The 23,341-nt window shown below is 33.0% G+C and overlaps 1 protein-coding gene across 4 annotated transcripts; it reads right to left on the reverse strand.

Annotated features, from left to right (window-relative positions):
* Positions 1 to 3,766: 3,766 nt before the first annotated feature.
* On the reverse strand, positions 3,767 to 21,985 carry LOC127848380 (protocadherin Fat 3-like). Of its 4 annotated transcripts, none has more exons than XM_052380806.1 (27): positions 21,926 to 21,984; positions 21,182 to 21,248; positions 20,728 to 20,790; positions 20,161 to 20,273; positions 19,750 to 19,797; positions 19,133 to 19,216; positions 18,766 to 18,888; positions 18,336 to 18,455; positions 17,932 to 18,048; positions 17,365 to 17,464; positions 15,453 to 15,568; positions 14,758 to 14,934; positions 14,043 to 14,186; positions 13,682 to 13,843; positions 13,084 to 13,295; positions 12,715 to 12,835; positions 12,163 to 12,233; positions 10,739 to 10,823; positions 10,001 to 10,132; positions 9,488 to 9,546; positions 8,954 to 9,092; positions 8,320 to 8,411; positions 7,975 to 8,046; positions 7,207 to 7,263; positions 6,273 to 6,452; positions 5,657 to 5,768; positions 3,767 to 5,478 (listed from the first exon to the last, which is right to left on the reverse strand). In XM_052380806.1, exons 1-27 carry the CDS (start codon positions 21,938 to 21,940, stop codon positions 4,822 to 4,824), a joined length of 3,438 nt encoding a protein of 1,145 aa, XP_052236766.1. In that variant the 5' UTR covers positions 21,941 to 21,984; the 3' UTR covers positions 3,767 to 4,821. The 4 variants fall into 4 exon arrangements, with proteins under 4 accessions (XP_052236766.1, XP_052236767.1, XP_052236769.1 ...); XM_052380807.1 differs by lacking the exon at positions 21,926 to 21,984 and adding an exon at positions 21,784 to 21,915; XM_052380809.1 differs by lacking the exon at positions 21,926 to 21,984 and adding an exon at positions 21,857 to 21,879.
* Positions 21,986 to 23,341: the final 1,356 nt, after the last annotated feature.

Genomic DNA, 23,341 nt, shown 5'->3' on the forward strand with positions numbered 1-23,341 from the left:
TTTTGAATTGGGGGCTATAAGTGAAGACATCGATGACCAGGTTTTCTAACTCGCAATTCACATCAATCGGACGAGATTTGATATGCTTAATTGGCATTTGATTACCAATTTACAAGACTGATTTCTCGCTAAAATAGTGTTTAGAATAATAACTTGTATCAATATTATCATTTTTTGGTGCACGCCTTACCAGTAAACATCTCTTTCCTTATTGCTTTAGGAATAATTTGTGTAATATTCATTGAGGTTATATGCTAAAACTGACCTCTGCGTTGAATCCTTCATTTGAACATATACTCTTTAGACCTTATGTAAAATCGACACTAACCGATCATACTTAAGCTACATACTATCCTGCTTACAAACAACAAAATAAATATTTATTTATTCAGGAACTATGTTGTTTTACTTTGAAAATTTTACATACTTAACGCTTCCTCGAAGGTATAAACACAAGATAACATTGTCACATTTGGTATATATCAGAAAATTAAACGGAATGAACAAAGAATAATTACAGATATTACTATATGTTATACAACTGGAAAGTTAGCAGACCCAAAACATATGATTAAACACTTCGAATATATGTTATGATAGAATGTATTTAATGTTTCAGGGTAATTAGATATATATAAAGACATTGAAGATTGTTTGATGTTTCAGCAGTCATGTACAGTATCGTTGGGCAAAATGAAATAACACGATAACGCTTTTAATTTTAAATAAATGTTTCAAACTATGATGACTTTATTAATTGTCTCCGTTATTTATTTATCATCGCATCATATTTGTCTCCAATGCAATAATATAATTTAACAAAGGTCAAGTTGATAAAAAATCTAAATTCAGTCTAAGTGTTTAATCTTTGATAATGAAGGATTTTGATGGTTATCATTTACAGATATCGATTCAGCTTTATATTTTATACTTCAGCATAACTCTTATTGGCACCTACTACACTAAATAGTTTCGAATCGCAACCGTATACATGGGGAAAAACTGTTTGTATTAACCACAGTGTCGACAAGTTATAATAGCCATAAACCGATTCATATTTCCCTATTGAATTTGTTTAATCAAGTCGTATTCTCAAACATTTACGTCACTTCTATTTTTTTATCGTTGATATAATTCTTCTGTGTACTTTGCGTACATTGTTCGTTAATGGTGAAGAATTGTTTTGAATATAGCTATTTTTACGAATCGTACGATAAACTTTAAAGACAACGTGTCAACGACTTACTCTACTCGTCGCTTCTATTTGCTGTTGGAAAGTTAAAGTACATTGACATGGAAATGAGAGTTTTCTTAATAGTTACACTGTTCAAATTAAATTAAATTAGATATGGCAAGTGGTAACTGTATATTTTCCAAAACTATATATTCAAATGGTTTTCAAGAACTAAGCAGAATTTCAACTCGAAATAGTAGTCATACAGGACAATGTGTGGTTTCTGTGTTTGGCTACTTTTACCAAAATTACATTCAAACAGTTCTAATTACGCAAAAAAAGTTAAAATGACAAACAAACCATGGAAATTATAATGTCATATACGTGAAGTACGATGTTAATAAGCTTGTAGACTTTAATTTATTAATGTTCACATACGCTTTCAAAGCAGTACGGATGTCGATACTTATTGGCGCGCTTACATGTACACACATTCTAATACGCATTGTCTGAGTATAATGTTACAAAAATACTTAACATGATACATTCAAATTATTAAAGCGGGTATATACGATTTTTTATATGTGTTTAATTGTAATATATTGATAAAATATGTTCAAATAACACAAAATAGGCAAGAAAAAATATACATTAAAGTCGAATTTCATAAAATGCAGCAAAGACAATTTAGCGACCCGAGCCGATAGTGACGTACATATTTTCATACAATAACCGAAGCATTCGTCTTTGTATAATAGACCGTTAAACTACGAGGGGTGTTCCATAAGTTCGTGGATTTTCGCTATAACTTATTAGTTTGCTGGTAAAAGTCAATGAAATTTACATTATACAAACCAATTATCACGGACTTGCATGAATTCCATAAAGCGCGTTTGAAACGCGTTGCCATAGAGACCTCAGTAACGACATGCGGCGCACGCGTGTATTTTATTATAAGTATGAGCGTTACGCGAATTTAAATTTGGTTTAAATGTCGTTGATAAACAGAATTTACGGCAAATTTCACGTTACAGCGCCTAAGTCCTCCTTACAGTCCGGATTTGGCCCCTTTGGACTTCCGCGTCTTCCCGGAAGATAAATCACAGTTGCGCGGTATTTGATTTGCAAGAAAACAGGAACTTACAGTTGCAGCAAAGCGAATCGTGTTGTCTTTTGACGCTGACTGGTATAGAGACACTTTTGACAAGTGGATTTCCCGACACATTAAGTGCATTCGCGCTGGAGGTGATTATGTTGAAAAGATTTGACAGTTGTTTACTTCATAACGTCATTGACGTTGAACAGAAACGTTACACGTGCATCGGTGTGCGCATTGTGCACATGTTTGAATCTCTGATATATATTTATTGTTTTATGTATTTCCATGATATTTGGAGAGTAGATTTGGAAAGGATGAAATATTCTTAACATGCTATTTGTTTGTCCTTTTATGTAACCAAATGAAAGTTATAGCGAAAATCCACGAACTTCTGGAACACCCCTCGTAAGTTTAGATGCACATCGTACATGTATGGTATACATGCTGGCGAATTCGGCTGTACAGCCGTTTTCAATTTCAGAATTAAATATCTGGCTTATTTCGCATTTTTTGACACATGTTCTTCTTAACTTTTATTTTAATTTATATTGAAATATATATAATAATAAGTTTTTTACACAGTTTATATACATTCATAAATATTTGACAACATCGTATATACCCGCTTTAAATAAACTATGTGCATTTGTTAATTAGATATATATTCACAAAAATATTAACTTAAAGTATGTACGTTAGTTATTTGTACATGAATGTATTAAAACGATAAATTATTTGTGTATTAAACAAGTTCTCTTAAAGGGGCCTTTTCACAGATTTTGGCATTTTTTAAACTTATTCATTAAATGCTTTATATTGATAAATTTAAACATTGGATCGTAAAAGCTCCAGTAAAAAATCAAGAAAAAATTTAAAAAAAGGAAAAGAACATTGCCCGGAGCAGGTTTCGAACCAGTGACCCCTGGAGTTCTTCCAGAGTCCTGAAGTAAAAACGCTCTAGCCTACTGAGCTATTCCGCCGCGTATACATCAATGTCGTATTTTATACCTTATATAAGCAATCTTCGTAGTTTCACAAAATTTAACGACAAAAACAGAACTCTCCAAATTATTCAATCGTTTCGCGTTGCAACGCTTTATAATTTTTAGGTTTTAAAATCGTAAAAAGATGCATATAATGGCTATATTAGAGCATGGTTAATGTTCAGTATTACTGTTTCCTCACAAATATCATAACTAAAACGAAAACTTACGAATCTGAAACAACTTTTTTCAATTTTGTCAATTTACCAAAGCGTGAAAAGATCCCTTTAATGTAAAATTGCTATGAAAAACAAAAGGAATTGCAGCTTTTAAAACATAAGGAATGATGAAATAATCGACAAAAATTTTTAATATCACGAATATATTTTACATTTTACAAGATTTATTTAATAAAAAATATACTAAAACAGTGTTTCCCTTGAAGCCATGGTATTGATGAAATTTAAAATAAATATGTAAATACACAATAAGTATGTTTATAATGATGAATTTCTTTTACTGTTTATTTCTTACATATTTATAAAATAACAGCATACCACACAATTAATTGTGAAGAGAAAACAGATCAGGGACCATTGTTATATTATATGCACATTATTGTGAGACAATAAATATTATCACGATCAACACTCGATATGAAGCATGTAGATACAAATATGTTTACTGCTAAATACTAGTTGCAAACACAACAAAGCCTTAATGTTTGACTGACGTTTTCTATCCAAATAGGTAAATCGATAGGATGATGGAAGCATGAAGTATTAGTTAGTCGAAATTTAGAAAATCAAGTATAAATCCAGAAATGAGCAAATAAATATTTCATTGAATAGTAGCAACTGTTAAAGTATGATCGGTGAATTTAATGCAATGATAACATGAACGCGTGTAACTGCTGAATGTGTATCTGTCACAAAACTGTTCCGTAAAAATAACATCAATATCGCTTATAATTATGTACACATGTGTTTATGTTGTTTTGTATTGAGCTGTTTGGTAATATTTAGGCAATTGGTCACTTGCCTTAAAGTCTCCATAACTCTCAAAATCAACAAACATTTCGTTAAGTATTTCGTAAAATAAAGTTAACACCTAAACAATCAGTGTTCCTTATAGCAATAGCCACAATTTCAACGCTAGATGTGGTATGATTGCATAGATTTTTGTAGATTCAAACTGCTCGTTTGTATTTGTTTGTGTCACAATTAATTCCATTTTAATTTCCCGCGAATATATCTATTCACACGACACAGGAACACCATGTTAGTGTTCATGTGTCGTATAAATAGATATCGGAAATTAAAATGGAAAAACAACGAGCATTTTATGTCTACAGACATCTATTTTACCGGACCACATCTGGCGTTGAAATTTCGGCAATTGCCATAAGGAATACTGATTTTTAATTGGTTAAGTTACTTTAACGAAAAAGTGACGAAATTTTCGTTGATTTTGAGTAGTAGTAGTAATTTTACTATTAATAAAGGACCAACTAATTGTATATAATGAGACTGCAATACTGCTCCAGCAACTGGAGTATCACTTCTTTATATTGATACTATTGGAGCAAAGTCATATTGGCTGTTGTTGTCAGAAGTAATGTCCTGCAAAGGGAACCAAATTTTATCTACTCCAACTTCTGTGTCATGACTAGGTACTCGTCCATTCATTACGTGTTGATATGCTCCTTCATAAACGTCTTTCATCGGGTTGTATTTATTATGAATATCGTTGTTTTCTAACTCATCTCCTTTGATAGATGGTTTGTCCTTTTCATCGTAACCATTCTCATTCGACTCCATATTTGACGTATCATCTTCCTCTCCAATGTTTTGCGCCGTTATCTTCAGTGGCTCGCTAAACCTAACTTTTATGGGATCGTAGTCAGGGTTAGGTTCTTCAAGCATAGGCTCGGCATCTGCAACATCGTGCACATCAGATTGCGATTCAGTTTTAGTAAGGCCGTTGCTGCCATCACTTTCCGTTTTGTTCATTTCTGCGTAAGAAACACTATCACTACCAACAGGTTTTTCACGATTGCGTTTGATTGCTTCATCAGGCATATCTTCAGAATTTAAACCCGTTTGACGCTCATTGCCCTCGATACATACACGCTGATCAAGGCTTTCCTTTACCGACGTGATGTTTTCAACTTTTGCTTCTACATCACCGTTACTGGTTTCCGATACAACATTTGTTTCGTCCTGCATAATACACACGTAGTTTTAGTTAAATGATGTTAATAGAAACAACTTTAAAATATAAACGAGTTATTACTCAACTACCTTAAACCAATTTATCTGATACGATCATGCATATGGAACAAATATTTTAATTTCGTTGTAAAACATGAAACGGAAGTAAAATTAATAAATTTTGTACGTTTGTGTTCGCCGATCTAGACTCGCTTTCAGGTGTTGCAGTTTCTGCATGAGACGAGCGCATCGAACTGTCCTTATTCAACGTTTCATAGAGCTTTTTGAATCTTTTGTGGCTGCGAATTAAGAAATGAATATTTCACAAATTACGTGTGACAGTCAGTAGGCTTCCAAGACCCACAACGTGTGGCAAACTTTAAGCATAGTGAGGAAGCAAAGTCGTCACGTACAAATATGTCAACATATGTCTTCCTTAAAAGTGGCATCACATTTGTAATTGATTTGTCGTACTGGGTTTACTCTTCATAATGCATGAGTTTTTCAAAGGGGAACGTATTTATCACGACCGAACAATACATATGTCTTTGCAACCGTCAAAGAAACATTCGCATCAAAATGTAATATTTCAATATTTGCTTATTTCTTCGTACAGCTCAAGTGACGACAAGTTAAAGTTATAAATATAATAATATGTATACTTTTTAACAGTAACCCATTCAAAGATTCGACCACCACCAGAAGGATGTTTTCAAACAGTTGTGCAAATGGTCAGTTTCAAATTATTAGCAGTTCGAATCTAACTCTTCTTTCAACGGCCGACAAGAATAATACTTGCATACCAGTTAAACTGCCTGTAAATGAAGACGATCGCAATACTCGTTCCAACCAGAATAACCACCGCCATAACGATGAAACCTATCTTGGGTGCCCCCAGGTCCGAATCAAAATGTTTGGTGTCCGCACACTCGAGTGCAGAATAGAATAATGTCCGTATCTCTTCGTAGTTATTATACACCTGTCTGAAAGATATAAAACATCACATTCTAGCACTCATGACTGTATTATTAAGAACATGATATTATTAGTTTAAAACGAGATATATGAGAAAAATAGGGTCATTGCTTCCGGATTTACTCCATGAAAAGCGTTCGTACTATTTGTATGCCTCCGGCAGGGTGGCATATAGCAGTTGAACTGTCCGTATGTCCGTCCGTTTGTCTGTCCGTCAGTCAGTCCGACCGTCCGTCCGTACAAAAACATGAACATTGCCCATAACTTTTGAAATATTGAAGATAGCTACTTGATATTTGGCATGCATGTGTATCTCATGAAGCTGCACATTTTGAGTGGTGAAAAGTCAATGTCAAGATCATCCTTCAATGTCAAAGGTCAAATGAGTGGCTTCAAAGCAGCGCAGTAGGGGGTATTGTGCTTCTGACAAACACATCTCTTGTTTTTATCTTCTTCTTTAACATTTAATATACGGCTCCTCTGGAGCATCGACGCACTTTGACGAGACAATGAGTCTTGGGCCCTGGGTAGAACCAGTGTTTGGTGTCTTTGAGGAAGATCGAAAGAATGCTCCCACAATAGGGATCGAACCCGTGACCTCCCGATCGATATTCGAACACCATATCGATTACACGTTTAATAAGTAAAACCACACCAACGTTGTGACGCAAATACGATAGCCAATCGCATATGCTATCAACAATCTTACATCATGCGTTAGTTTAAAACGCACACACTGACATCTATGACATGTCTGCATACCTGACCAGTGTGCTGGTTTCGACGGACTTCTCTGTAGGAGTGATGAAGATTCTGGACCTAGAAAACACAAGGGACAATTATAAAACATCGTAAAACAATGATCCGATACAGTTGAAGAAGAAAATGGTGATAAAACTAATTTAAAGGCACACATCCGCTATAAATTAACGCTATTTCAATATAAATAAAAAGTCAGTCTGAACTGAATTTGTTTTCCAAAATGCCTTGGATTTCACGCTTCCACATTCTTTACGACTGAATAGATGTTGTTAGTTTATAGGTTTAATACAGTATCTAATAGAGTCCATTCACCGACAGCAAATATAATAAAATCAAACGGGTGATCTTAAAGGTTCTTATATGTTTAATACAATATTTAACAGAGTCAATTAACAGCAAGTAGTAGTTAAGAAAACGGAAGTCCAGTTGATGTTTTAGTACTCAATAATATTACAATCTTAAAGGTTCTTATAGGGTTAACACAATATTTAAAAGTCAATTCACTGACTGCAAATATTATGTCAGCAAACGGAAGTCCAATTGTTGTTTCAGTACTCATTAATGTTGCGATCTTAAAGGTTCTTGCTTATGATATGACTGATTCAGATTTCATAATAGTAAAAGAAGTCGGATCTTAACAATTTCGACGAAAACGAAATGGTTATACAATGTGAAAGCGCTTTTTCGCTGGTACATAAACCAATCAGGTGTGCAAAAAAGTGGTAAAAAGTAGTGTATAATTGAATTATAACATAAAAGGTTACTCACCTATGCGGAGACTTTTCGTAGGCTTTCACATGCGAAATGACTACGCTCTGGTTTAAAATCTCTGAAATTCCCCTGAAAAACAAAATGAAATACTTGGGTATAAACTATACCAACTATTATTTATGGCGTCGGCTTTCAGACTATCCCTGCTTAGTCTATCGTACTACTAAACGAGCATGACTGTCTGCCCTGAACCATAAGTCTGACCATACATAATTCGTGTATTATCTTAGTTATTCGTCAACGCAAATATTTAACTTTTACTTTCCCAAACAATAGTAGCATACACATTATGTCAAGTACATAGATACAATTATGCACATTGTTTGTATAGGCCCTTTTTACCTTTCAAGTGTTTTTTTCTTGTGTGTAATCTGTCCTTTTTCCAGAGGCGTGTTAAGTGGAACCGAGCTAGTACCAATATCTCCACTGAGGACCTTGAAAATAGTTTTGGGATACATTATGAGTATTGCTACCTTGCCGAACTGTTTGTCTACCTAATTTTAATCAACTTATACGTCTGTGAGAATGTACTAGTTTATCTGAAAAAGTCAATATAAGGTTACCAGTATTTATATAGAAATCATTTAATAGAACAGTTATTGACTAGAGGACCATTGAATATGATCTTAAACGAATAAGCCAATTGATCTTTTTTAAATATATTGTGTTTAACTTTTTCTGGTAATGCGCAGAACATGCATTTTGAAATAAAATAACATGCAATATTACGTCAAGACGTTGTGTACTTTATTTCTCACTGTCAAACAGTTTTGGTGGTATTTAAGCTTAGCGTTTTGGTATACTAGTTTTAACCCAAAATGAAATGTCTGAATTTACTAACGGAACTGTAACGATACATTCATGCGTGATCTACAAGAGAGTTTCAATAGAAGATCGATATATATTTTTCCTCATCTGAAGTTATTTATAATACAATAATCTATATAAGCATGCGTTCGAACTGAAGATTGCTTACATAAACAACAGCCGATGCCTCGTATCGGGGTGTTCCTTGGTCTGTCGCGATGACTACAAGTTGCTCAATATCTCTGACATGGTCTGGACTAACAAGACTGATTTCCCCGGATGAACCGTTGATAAAGTACGATTTACCGCTGAATAACAGCAAAACAGGAACATACAGAATAAAAATACGGTTTCGAGAATGCTCACAGTGTTTTTCCGATATAGCCACAAAACAAGAAAATACGTTTGAAATTATAAAGATAATCTACAAAAATTATAATTTACAAAATAAATAATTCATACAGGCGTATACTAACATTGTGTAACGCATGAGTATTGTCTTATTTAGCTTTACGTTACCAACGAGTGTTTATGGGTAATATAACCTTTCCTTAATATACCAGTATATCAAAAAGTCAGTGGATTAACACTTACTCTCCATATTTTAACGACAAACCGATTGCGTATGCAAGAGCTTGAAATGCAAAGAGGGCAGATACATATTATTCTAGAAATTAATGTCTACATATACTGTTGATCTAACCTTCTGGTTTTGAACGAATAATTCACAATTCCGTTGTCGCCGATGTCAGAATCATTTGCCTAAAACATTACTAAACTCTCAATGATGCAACTAAAACAATTTATTATATAATTTGCATAATATGAAAAAAACGAATACTATATATTTAATAGTATATTACTAGAAAACAATCTTATTTATCAGAGTTAAGAAAATTGCGATGTTATTTATACTTTATTCTTATGACTGTGTTAAGAACAATCACTTAAAAACGTCGTTTAATCATATTTGGTTTAGCCTAGATTCTTGCTCTACCGCCTTTTGCAGATGTACGTTGTAACAGCAAGAAACGATGTTTTTGTGAACAGATGGACTGTTCTCATTAATATGCAACGATAAAATTATGCATGAGGCATTCTTCTGTACTCGCAATAGTAAATGAAGATTCAAACACGAATTGAAAAACATCTCATTATACAAACAACTATTATTTTAAACAATGAGCTTTAAAACATAAGGTTACCCCATACGTACACGAACTATTCCGACGATTTGTCCCTTTTCAGTGGTGTTTCCCAAGTATAGTATGTACATGTCAGGTTGAAACACGGGAGCATTGTCATTCACATCAAGGATGTTTATACTAATGTTGATGTTGCATTTGACCTACAATAGAGTTAAAATATTGTTGTGTCATATAATTAACACTAGAAAACGGACAAAACGTTTTGGCAAAATGTCGTAACAGTAATTACAGTGTATGTTAAAAAAGTACAACAGGAAGATATCATATCTGACCTTGAGATTAATGCTTTGTAAATGACTAACGCGTATTACACAGACAATAGATTATCGTCTATGGTTTTATTTCTTGTATACACTAGTGAAAAACACACATATATTTTATAGATTAACGTTCAGTAAAATTGTCAACACCATACTTGTATCGCAGTAATCAAATTACGTAGATTATGTTACTCAATATTTATAAATGCTAATTAAGAAAAAGAGGATCGTTCTTATGATCTTACACCCACTGTGATTGCATTCTTTTTTTATAAATGAGTGCAGGAATTTAGTTTGAGGGCGAGCCTTTGGCTTTTTGTATATATCAATAACGTCGCGTCATTTAACTCAATTACATCATGCGGTTTGTCGCTCAGAGAATAGGAGAAATTAAATTGCTCACAAAGTGCTGAAACACAAGGGAAAGATACTCGTATTCGGTAAGCATAACACGATAACAGCATGTGATATCTGTGATTTACTAACCTGTCCATACTGGTAGGCTTGAACCAGAAAGTCATACGTCGAATTGTTTTCCCTGTCTAATAATCCAGAGGTCTTCAAAATTCCGCTAAAACACATAAAAGTCAATCCTACGCGTTATACTAAATGATGTTATTAATAGCAGTGCAGCCTCTTATTTAAAAGATATAAATAAAAAAAATATTTAGAAGACATAAATAAAAAATATTTAAAAGACACAAATAAAAAAAATATTTAAAAGACATACATAAAAATTATAGGCCAGTTAAACTTGTTGAACTTAAATAATGCATGTATCATTATCGTTATCGTTAATTATCTTACAAACAAACAAATCTTTAGTTTTGCTGCGCATGAGGTAGTCTCCAGGGGACTTTAGCTTGGGTGATTGCATAGCAAAAGCATCATGATGATGCATTGATGTGTTAACAACAATAATGCAAACGTTATTTTTGCGTTTGCGATATTTTAATTCAGTTTTTGTTGATTGTAATTGCAAACCGAGTCGCAAATGTTTTCGAAAAAAATCATAAAATAATCAATTAAAAATTAGTAATATATTAGCTCACAAACATAAAATAGACGCAACTTAAATGATTAAAAACAACACGCAACCTTAGCTTACATATAATGGATATTCATAAGCGACGGTTTTTATTAGTTTAATATATCTTAATACATTTTAGATATAGATTAAGTACACTCGTAAACATTTTGTAAACTACACATGGGCAACGTTTGAAAATTTACATTTACATTATTTTATTGTATTTCATTTTACATTATTTTATCTCGCTGCACTAACATATCATATCTCGATAATATTCAAATAAACCTAAATTGCACTGGTATGATTCTAATTTGTATACAGATTGGAAACCATACTCAAATATTAAATGCTTTAAACACGTTATCTTAGTAATACGTTTCAAAAGCACTAGTTTTTAATATTTTGGAGTGCCTTCTTTGCCAGATGATTTAAAGTGTTTCAGTGAGTATAGTTATAATATGGATTGAGGTTACAGCTTCATTTTCACAATGTATAGCACCCAGTTATTGGCAAAAGCACAGAATATCGTGTGAGAATCATTCACGTGTGTCTTATTATTAATTATATAATTATTCAGAATGACTGCGCGAAGTGGCCGAACCAGATTAAGAAACCATGCAAACGTTTTCCTATGAATCAGCCGATTTCAACTTGTGTATATACCAAGACCACATCGTAACAGCTATCTTTATAATTAGTAATTGGTGTTAAAGATGAACAGAACAGAACACAAATAAATCTACTATAATTGTTTAGTAGTATGTATGACAAGTTTGTGTTATTGTCGTGTGTCTAAATAATAGTGCAGGTGTAATGTACTAGTACTCATCTTTGCCAATATCACAGTACAAGTAATAAAACTTAATACAAGACCTACTTGGCAGATACACCAAACGGCACTGCAGTTATACTAGGTATTACTTTATACGTCACACCTGTGCCACCACACTGTAAATAATACCATATATAATTATATAAAGAATGTTCAAACGCTTGAAACTTGTAAACATATATATGTTTTCCGGATTTGCTGTTTATCGATTAAGTGCAAAATAGAAGTTTTAAGCGTTTGAACATTCTTGACCAACAGTAAGTATTGACTGAAAATTAACAACAAACATACAGTAATTACATTGTATGAAACTTTCCGAGAGACAAACGTACAGATAATGTATCAATCCATAGACATCAGTAAAAATATTCTGCTAATGGCATTGCTATACAACTGAGAGATAAAAATAAATATTAACAACACAAAGGGAAACATGTAAAGTGTGTGAATTGAAAACGGTATTATTCTAATAAAAGAAATAAGTGGAAAAATTAGCTTGTATGTATTATAGTTGCTCAACATGCAACAATAGTGAAATTTAACACTTAAAGACATTTCGCACAATTAAAGTGACAGACAATAATTTTCGAAATTTACCATCAGTTGAGCGACGTAAGTATCGATTAAAACGGATTCCGTGACGTTAATGCTCTGACGAGAGTTATCCACAGTCTCATTGGCTATCCTAGCAACCGCTACCGTAGTAACTGAGCATCGCCTAAAGCGATACGTTTTTACACATTAAGATACGTAAGTAGGTTTAACAAAGAGATATTTTTTACATTTCTGTGCATATTTGTCCAATATGTTAACCATCAAACATCCAATTATATGTGCTTTGCAGTGGATTTATTATTATTTGATAGCATTTCTAAAATTGAAATTGAATATTGTTCTTATGTATAAGTATTTGAAAATGACTAGTAGGTTATCTGTTCTGTATATGAAACAATTGATGATACTGACCTCGCAATAGGATTATAAGGATTGTCACAAGCCTGAACAACAAAACGGTATCCATCACATGGTAGATAACCTCTGCTCATAACAATAACCCCGGTTGTTTTGTTGATAATAAATGGACTATCGTTATAACATTCGCCTGCGTTCATGGTCCTGTTAACTATCTCATAGTCGAGAAGAGCGTTATCGCCAGTATCCTTATCAGTTGCCTCAACCTGTGTCATGAAAGCAATCGCCACTATACGATCAACAACAGATACGGTTAAATGTTAGTACAATAAAAAAAAATCTGCAGAATGCCGAGATGAGGTAATAGCACAAAAAACAACAGGGCGAATCCCGAAACAATAGTTAGTAATTAATATCTTTCTAACTTCATATTAATCGGCAGGGTAATATTTATAAACAAGAAATAGACGATGGAATCTTTAAAAAAATATATGGGAAAAGCAATACACGAAGGACTTCAAAGCTTTGGTAAAAAAATGAGAGCTCACACGTAGTCGAGGATAATGGTAAGGAAACTTTAGAATTCCAAGGACAGAATGTTAAATTTGTATAGAGTGTACATTTGACAGATTATCTTTAGAACACGTATTACCTTTCCTATAGACGTTCCATCAGATTGATTCACATACGTGAAACTGAACTCAGACATATCAGGGATACCGAAAACTGGATTGTTGTCGTTTATATCCTCTAGACGGATGTTCACTGTTAGGTTGTTTTGACCTGCTTTGCCATTATGTGTTAATGGTTCAATCTACGAAAATATAAAAACAAGTAATTTAAAATTATATTAATGTAATGTTACAATGAAGAACCGCTATAATGCCGTAATGCGTGCCTTTAAATAACCCTCATGTTGCTAATAGTTTCTTATTTAATTTTATGTTGTAAAATATTGATGGCATAATAGCATGTAAATGCAAAATGTAAAATGTAAACCAGTTGATACTTACAATAACGGTGATATTTTCCTGATTTTCCCTATCAATTTTCGCCGGATCTTTTACATTCAATGCTGCCGAAAAGTTGTCAATTTTAAGAAGCTGAAACGCCTCTGTGTTGCTAATGATCCGATAGGTAATGAACCCGTTTTCTCCCTGAAATATATGGCGTAATGTCCATCGCCGACAAAGAAATGTCGATATTTCATGGTAGGAACACGAGCTGTATAAAAGCTTAAAATAAATTGTAACTACATTGAAAGTGAACATTTAGAAACACAATTTTGAATCAAATACCTATGTATTTGTAAATCAATAAGAAAAACAACACAGAACATTGTCCAGATGAAAAGGATGCCCAGCATTCCCCACAATACACATTTAATTTGTGTCTCAAGTCTCCGCTTATGTACAAAAGGCCAATTTTGACAATTCACCTGCAAGTGTGACCTTGAACTTTTAATTAAGTAGACGGGTGTGACAGGCAACACGATTTCATGACAGCAATGTTTCTGGCCAATGGTCTTGAAACATCATGCACAATAGACAAATTGTGGTTGTGAAAGAAATTTGTAGGCTGTTTTATTGCCAAATTTACTGTTTTCACTTGAAATCAACCAATTTGTGTTAATAGAAATGGAATGGGCATCCAAAAAGCGATACGACATACAGTGCGACTACTATATGCCGCCTTCTAGGAAGGGTTGCGTAAACACAATACACATACTGCATCGTTATCCAAAGCCCTCACGTTATACACGTGTGTACCAACGACTGAATGTTCTAATAACACCACGTCGTCAACATCCGGTCGGAACAATGGTTTGTGATCATCTATGTCTACGACGTTAACGCTTATAGTTGCTTGAGCGGTGCGCGACTGTGGGTTGTCAACTTGATAAGCCTTAACAAGAAAAGGGCAAAATAAACTGCGTCATAAAATGTAAATATTATGATCACAAACACAAGAACATCCTCTAGGAATCTAACAGTCTAACAGGCAACTTAAATTCAAAGAATATAAATAAAATAAAGTTTGAAATTATCACACAACATTAATTCTAAGAATTCTGCGTGAAAACAAAGATATGTACGTATACAGCAAATTAATTATATAGGGTAAAACAATATATTTATTATGTTACTTTCTCGTATTGTATTGATATTAAATCTCAATAGTATTCTATGAAATTAGAATCAATGTATTTAAATATCGTGCTCAATACAATTTGACGGAGTCTGAAAATATGAAACAAACTCAGCAGGCATTATACAAATTCATAAAACATACACATCACATGTAATTCTTTTAATGAGTTACATCACGTTTGTTTAGACAAAACACAATGATACCATTATTATGTTGTATGGAAAAAATGTATTAAATGCACCACTACCATTTTGTTTAACAACGGCGATTACCTCGATGATGAGGCGGTAATTCGATTGTTTTTCATAGTCCAATACTTCCGTAACATTGACTGTCCCTTTGTCAGGGTCGATAGTAAAAAGGTGCGCACCAGTAGATGGAGTAATAGCTGTAACAAAAGACTTGCGCACCAGCAGATGGAGTAAAAGCTGTAACAAAAGACTAATAGCTCCACCACGAGATTATTAACAACATCATAATCTTAATGTTACATCACTTTTAGCTGTTTCAAATATTTTTTCCCGTAGAATATCACATACATACGTGGAAAAGTACATACTTGCATACAAAGCTTCTCATGTAGTATTCAGAAGTTCATGAACAAAGTATTTCATGTACAGCTACTTGATGTGTACATACATATACGTGTTGTACATTGAGCATACATTCATATACAAATCTTAATGTGTTGTACTCAATGTATTTTACAAAACAAAGTATCTATTACATAACTCATAATCATAAAAACATTTGCACATAAGAAAATTAAGTAGTAAGTGCTGACTTGCAATATATAAGAAAATATAAAATTGATTATGCAGAGTTTACAAAAACTTATGTGCTAAACATTATTAATATTATGTGGTGTTATTTGTAATGTCGGTATATGAGATGACAGTAAATATTTTTACAAGGGACCATATTCTTAATTCTTCATCTGATTTAATTATTTTTGTAAATTTTAAAAGCGTGCTTGATACTATTTACAATTTCATACTTGAAGGGATTCTGTTTCTTCTCTGACAATGAAAGATATATCGTTTAAGCTCTATGCATACTATGTTAACATCGTTCATTTTTGGATTAAAAGAGTCTCTATAAGCCTTGTATTATGTTACACCTATTCATTTACAGTATGTTATATTACTTTTTGGAACACTTACAATTTGAATGGATTGAATAATATATTAGACAAATAAAGTTAAGGCGTGGATAGTAGTGTCATCGAAATCGGCACCAAAATAATCTACCAGTCCAACATGAATGCCTGTCGGCCGTCTTTCATATGATCGACGTATACATAATTTAATGCACAGCTATACCCTTTAAATATGCAGCGTGCGAAATTTCATTTCAATTACAAAATATGAAATAAGTCTTTCGAAGGACGAACTTTTATCCCAGATGGCTACAGAGAGTAAGCCATTTTGTTTTGTGTCGAGAAAAACTAAATACCACAAACTACTTTTCTTTGTTTGAATATAAAATGTGACAAGTTTTGTGTAAATAAAAAAAAGAAAATCATTCATAGGACAATATTTTATCCAAGATTGCCATAAAACTCCCATTTGAGTATGTTTATAACAGCGTTACACAGTATGCGAATTAAGCGTATATAAGTTATAAAGGTGTTTTTAAATCTGCCAAACGGTGAAGACGCAATTGGCTTTACAAAAAGACACCTGGTCTCAAAAAATAAACTATAAAGGACGCCAGCAGGCAATTTAATTTATATTTTGTGGCAAAAACAAATTCAACAAATATGATACTGTATTGTTATGGACATTTGCTACGCAACAAACTGTAATCAATTGAAAAATTGATGCCAGTAATATAATTAACAGAAATACATCATGCAACACCAACATTCTTGAAAATGAAGCCTTATATTTTTCAAGTTAAGAAAATTAAATTAATTAAGTTGTTCTACGGAAATACCATGAGAACCGTAATGAATTGTACGGGAATTAATATGTCCCATCCTACCACTTCGTCTTTACATAAGGCGTGCCAGGTTTAATGTAAATATAATATAAATTGAAGAACTTATTTGAAACACACAAATAAGCTACGAGACCAACTAAGAAACGAACCGACCAGGTAACAAAACGAACCAACCAGGTAACAATTCATACCCCATAACACAGCTTTATTTAAAAGAGAAAAAAACAACAAGTGACTCACTTCTTAGTTTGTATTTAATGGTCGCGTTAATGCCGAAATCTTGATCATATGCGGACATAACCGGCGTTGTATTGTGTGGTCTATTCACTGTCGCGTTGTCCTAAAAAAACACAGATATCGAACAATAGTGTATTATGTAAACTGGTTAACAATAAATGTTGAAAACTTTTTGTCAACGTGATTTGTGCAATTAACACCCGAAACGACCACATATTAACGAATTGATATTAGTACTTCAATGCTATTAAATCAATCATAAATAATGTTATTTAGTCAACAGTAAACAATTTAATGTTGTCTAACAGCAATGTGTGCATAATGACAATATATTTGAAATCATTTCAATTTTAAACACGGTTTTCATAGACATCAGCAAACCCGGTGCGAAAATTTTATTCGTGATTACAGTAAATGTCACGGTCTGTTGTTAGTGGTAGACGAAATGCTCACGACGTGTAACGTTATAAGCGGTTATTGACAATTGTAAATTAATCAGAAAATTTCCATCAGCATTAAATGTTTTGTTTTTAATCTAAGTTCTTCACACAAATCTATTAGTAACATCACCTCTTCAGCGATATCCAGTCTGTAGTCAATACCGTCTTTGATGTTAAATGTCGGATTTTGGTCATCTTCGTCAATTATCTCCACATAGATTGTCGTTGTTGCTGAACCATTTATACCCTGTAATTAGCGTACAAAGATTCCATGTGTCTGTCATATAGATCTTGATCAACCAAACGTGAAAATAGGTTAAACAGTTTATTAAATTATAATCAATAATTTAATCAACTTAGATAACCAATGAAATTCTTCCAATCGTGAGTTGGTCAAATTATACTTACAGATTGTTCAATCAAAATATCACTAGATCATTTATATACTCTTAAATGTGTATTTGTAATAATTATATGTTTACGCAGCCTATTCATTTCAGAATAAAATAATTCCAAGTACAAAATACAACTTACCATATAAGTTCCTTCGATTGTCAGGGCATACCCAGTGCTTTTCTCATAATCGATATCGCCAAATGTATATAAGGAATTTCTGTTACTTATGGCCCGCCAGAAAAACGGCACAGATTCAGTCTGACGAAAGGTTACCGTAAATAAAATATAAAACGTACTAAGCAACTGAACAGGTTTCAATTAATGCACTTAATGTAGTTGTATAAAAGTCTATATTATACGCATGACTTTGGTATACATATTACATCATTGCACTCTAAGTGATAATATATAGTTATGTCAACAAAACGTTTCCTTTTGTTTTTATAACATACATGCATCAATCAATATTATTTTCTCTTTTTTCTTTTTTACCAGAATATTAATTAACAAATTATTTTGATTGGAAAACATCTATACTAGTAGATTTAATTGATTGGAATAAACTTACCTTTAGTGCGAATAATTTTGGATGGTTCCACGAGGTTTCATCTCCATTGTAACAGTTACCCATCGCGAGATTTACTCCCAGTTTATCGGAACCGATTTGCAGCAATGTTGCATTTTTCGTATTCTTCAAATGAACCGAGCATACAAATAAGAAATGATAAAAGTTATGCCCATGACATAGACTTTTCTTTGTTTAATGCAATAAAAAAACAACTGCGATAATGTGCTGATGTACCGGTAGTATTAATTACAAATATAGCTGGATACTTAAATTCGATTAAAGTAAGATCCCATTTTTCGTAGGGTTCAAAGTTCGATAATAGATGCATAGTCCTTAAAATTTCAAAAGTGTTCGCATTGTGTGTTACCTCTGCTATAGTTGCAGTATAATTTTCTTCTTTGAAAGATATGTTGTAAAATGCGGTTCGCACAATGGTCAGTATAAGAATATTCTAAAGAAAAAAGAAAACACATATATACAAACAATGTTAAGATCGTACTAATAACATAAACTGTTGTTTGCTATTATATATCTGCATTAATGCAAAATTTCTGACAGGCAACTTGCAGACGCTGCCTTTAAAAGACGACTTTTCGTGCATATAGAGCATGTTGTATTATTTATTCTTCCACAACACGCGCATACCTTCGCATTAACGAGTTTAATGGAAAAAAGTACAAGTAATCGATGGAACAGCCATAGATGGAAAGTATGGGCGGAGTTTCGTCAGAAATAGTACATTGAATTTAAATTTAAAAGATATATTAGAATGATTATTCTGTACAAAGCCGTGTTAGAATCTAAATAATACGTGTAGGTAATAGTTCTTTGTCAAATTACCCACGACCGTTTAGATATGTGGTATCAAATCACCGTGCTTCGCACTCTTCTTTATTTAACCCCTGCGAATCTTAACTTCCGACCGTTCATTTTTTTACAACAGACTATGACCTACAAATATTATTTCTTAATTGTATACACTACCGTCTGCGAACAGTCGCTTGTATTGAATTGGCATACAGGCGTGTCCATCTGAAACAATACAACACAGAGATCAAGTGAAAGTGTGATGCGGGCAGTGTTTAGTTATGTGCTTCCCGACAAGTAGCGTTAATAAAATATAATTAAGCAATTCGAAAACAATCCAGAAAGAAGTCCTGTATGGTAAAATTGTATTCTAATTGACATGACATCATACATTTAATATTCATCCATTCACGTGATGATCGAACAAGTATATATACGCGGTTTTTAATTAAATTATATTTTACAATTCAATAGCAATGAGCCCTTATAACCTTGGTTGAAATCACGTTTCTTGGGATGTACTATTTACAATTTCTCTCATAGTTATACACAAGTTATATATGATTAATTTTATAATTGTACGCTTACACAAAGAGTCGTTAGTTTTGTTTTTAATACAAGTTTTCCGTTCGATAGTTCCAAAAAGTGTGCGCATCCACTATATTGTGTAATATTTCCGGTGGCAGTAACCACTACATGCCCTGAAAAATACGACATAAAATTGTGCATAGTTACAACTGTATGTATGTATATTGCAAGAGAATGTTCATGTGTTGAGTAAATATAACCAAAGAACTATCATGTTTACATATCAAGAATCGGTATCAAGAAAATAAATGCTAAGACAGTCAATAGAAGAAAGGTATTTGGTAAGCCCGTATGCTTATTTGAAAAAAAATGTATGTACCGGCAAATACAATAATATTTGATTATATTTAATAACACGGGCTACTGAACTCTAAATCGATAGTTTTCGACTGACTGATAAAACACGATAAATCGAAAAGTATTTCGCTAGTGTATGTCAACATTCAAAATTACATAAATTAAAATGTTTACAACATTCAAGTTTTGCCAATTGCGTGTTTACACGCTTTAACATTATACGTTTGAATAAAAAGGCGTTTCTAAGTTGAGTTGTGGGAACTTACTTACCAATAAGTGCTGTGTCATTGACCTCAACAACATGAACACTGCCCGAGCAATTATAAATTGCTCCTGAAAAAGATTTCATACCCTTGTTTAATATTTTGGCGAGTAAAATTGTAACGTATAATAAAGTATATTTATTAATAAATATTTATTTTTGTTTTATGACGAATGTAAGCATACGATAAACGAGTCCATGATAGGTATTCGATTAGCATATTATCTTGGATGATTATATTTATATCTTATACGTGTACATGGTTTAACTTGATAAATTTACACAAAAGGAGTAATGTTACTCTATATTAGTATCCGCTTGTATCACAGCATTTAAATTGATCATAAAGATGTGACCAATACTGCCAAAGTCTCCTTTTTTGTTTATCAGAAATATTTAATCCGAAATTAAGCACCAAATCATGTCCGAGTAGTCAATGTTTTGTATAGTTCTTTAACTTACCTTCGGGCGTGTGTATAAACAGACTTGACATGGCCACCACGATTGCATTAAAACTAACCATTATTTGCTGAAAAAGAAGAATCATATTATTAAAAATTGTATACTACGCATCAACGACAAGTAATCCATAGAGAAGGTACCAGTATATAGACGAACTCTAAGAAAATAAATACATTCGTGCCTTAATAATTTCTACTGTCGTTGTTTATTTGACAAACCTTTTAAGTATACTATGTTTACAAGTATGATAGTCCTGCAAACGAAGTTTAAATAGTGATGTTATAAAAGCTTTTTAAATCAAATTGAACGCGTATTATCCTATGTGGTGATCTGGAAAAGCTTTTTTTAAATAAATTACACTCAATGTTTATATGTTTAAAAGTATTATTTTTAATTGATTTAATAAAAGCACTTATAACTAAATTATACGTTAGGGAAGGCGATGTTTCCAACCAAAACTTTAGCAATTTGTTTAATCAAAACCTCAGTTACCACGTTATTTTCAAACTATGTTCGTTTTAACGGGTATTTGAATATTGGTATTTTAATTATCACACGAAATGCTAACGAAACAAATTATGTATAATGTATAACTTATATACACATGACATTCAAGTCCAAGTACAAGAATCAACAAAATTCAAGGTATTTGGGTAAGAATATGTAAATCCACACCAATATTCTTATAAAGCAGTAACTGTCAAACACACAAAGCTGTCAATGTATAAATATTGATTTCCATACCGAAGGACACGTCATTCAAGGTCTGCCACTGTGGCTCAAATGGTCCTAGATAAGCAGAAGCACATGTTTATTATGCGCCATATCTCTGCATTTTTTGCCTGGGGCGTAGCCCCATGGCCATAGTGATAATTCCAATTTCTGAGCCTTTCCGAATTGGCTGGCTGCCAAAAACCAAAGTCCCAAAACTCCGATTAACCACTGAATCCATGCGCTATAAAAGTAGTTGTTCGCAGATCTCAATAACCCTCCCTGTAAATACAGAACATCACTATATAACATGACAGTGTCATAAAAAGTGTAAAAAATAATATTGAAGCAAAATTGCTAAGCATTGGCAACGTCGTTGATTTAATTGTTTACTTATTCATGCGAGAATAAGTTCCTCACTTGATGGTCCAGGCCGAAAAGATACGGGTGTTTACGGAGACAGTAAGAAGAATTTTTTTCTGATGCATGTTTTGAAGACCTCATATTTGGTATTTATAAACATATTTTAAAATATTGTTATTTCATTTTGCGTTAACAAGACATTCCAGAAAAAAAGAAAATGAAAAAAAAATCACGATCATTCTCGGAAATAGACGAAGTAACCGGATATGGTATTTCACTGCGAAGATCGAGCGCGGAAAGTTCTACGTGAGACAAAGTACACAATCTGTACACCGTTCTTTATCAGGGTAAGTGGATTTTCTTTTGTATACACATTACAAAGGAAGTATGAGTGTTTTCTTGATCTGTAAAGTATGTAATAAAAATTTGAAGCCAACAATAACATTTTTTGCGGCCATTTGATTGTTGTTGTATATCTTCTCCGCCTATGTAGAAAAACCTCTACCAGATCTGTAGAGTTGAACAAAAGGTTATCGTTCCCACCGCCAGTATCGTTTAGTCCTCCACCGTCTTTGTACACTTTAGTATATACACAAATATTTCTTTTCTTTCATTCTCTGAGCTTCTGCACTCAATCGCTAGGGTCAATCCGTATAAATTCGGACAAATGGAGAAATTCGGACAATACTTCTTCCCAAGGACACTAAATCTAGCCCCAGGCCTTCAATGCCTACAGCGCTTTGATTTATCTTTATGGCGTTTTGTGTGCCTTATCAGTCAATTTGTTCTGATCGTTTTATTCCCTGTTGAAGGGTCGGAAAACTTTTTCTATTGCTTACGTTTGTGTGCTGATGTAATCCATTATAAATATTTTCTATAAAAAACAAGTCAGAAACATGTAGTCGGACGGAAACTCCCTTTATTGCTTACGCTATCAGTGTGTGATTTGCGCTGATGTAATCAAGAATAAATATTGTCTTAAAAATAATTCAGAACCTTGATGTAAGACATAATCGTGTATGTGACGAATGTAATCGATCTAGATTTAAATGGTTTATTTGTTTCGGACTAGATTTAAATGGTTTA

Source organism: Dreissena polymorpha, chromosome 10 (genome assembly GCF_020536995.1).
Source record: "Dreissena polymorpha isolate Duluth1 chromosome 10, UMN_Dpol_1.0, whole genome shotgun sequence".
In the NCBI taxonomy this organism is placed as follows: domain Eukaryota; kingdom Metazoa; phylum Mollusca; class Bivalvia; order Myida; family Dreissenidae; genus Dreissena; species Dreissena polymorpha.

Bases quoted from the DNA above. Each gene is read 5' to 3' on its own strand.
- LOC127848380 (XM_052380806.1), bottom strand. The intron at 13,296-13,681 runs GTAATACGTGTT...TTCATGACACAG, and splicing joins ATGGAACGTCTATAGGAAAG to GTTGAGGCAACTGATAAGGA. The intron at 8,047-8,319 runs GTAAAAAGGGCC...TTTGTTTTTCAG, and splicing joins AAGAAAAAAACACTTGAAAG to GGGAATTTCAGAGATTTTAA.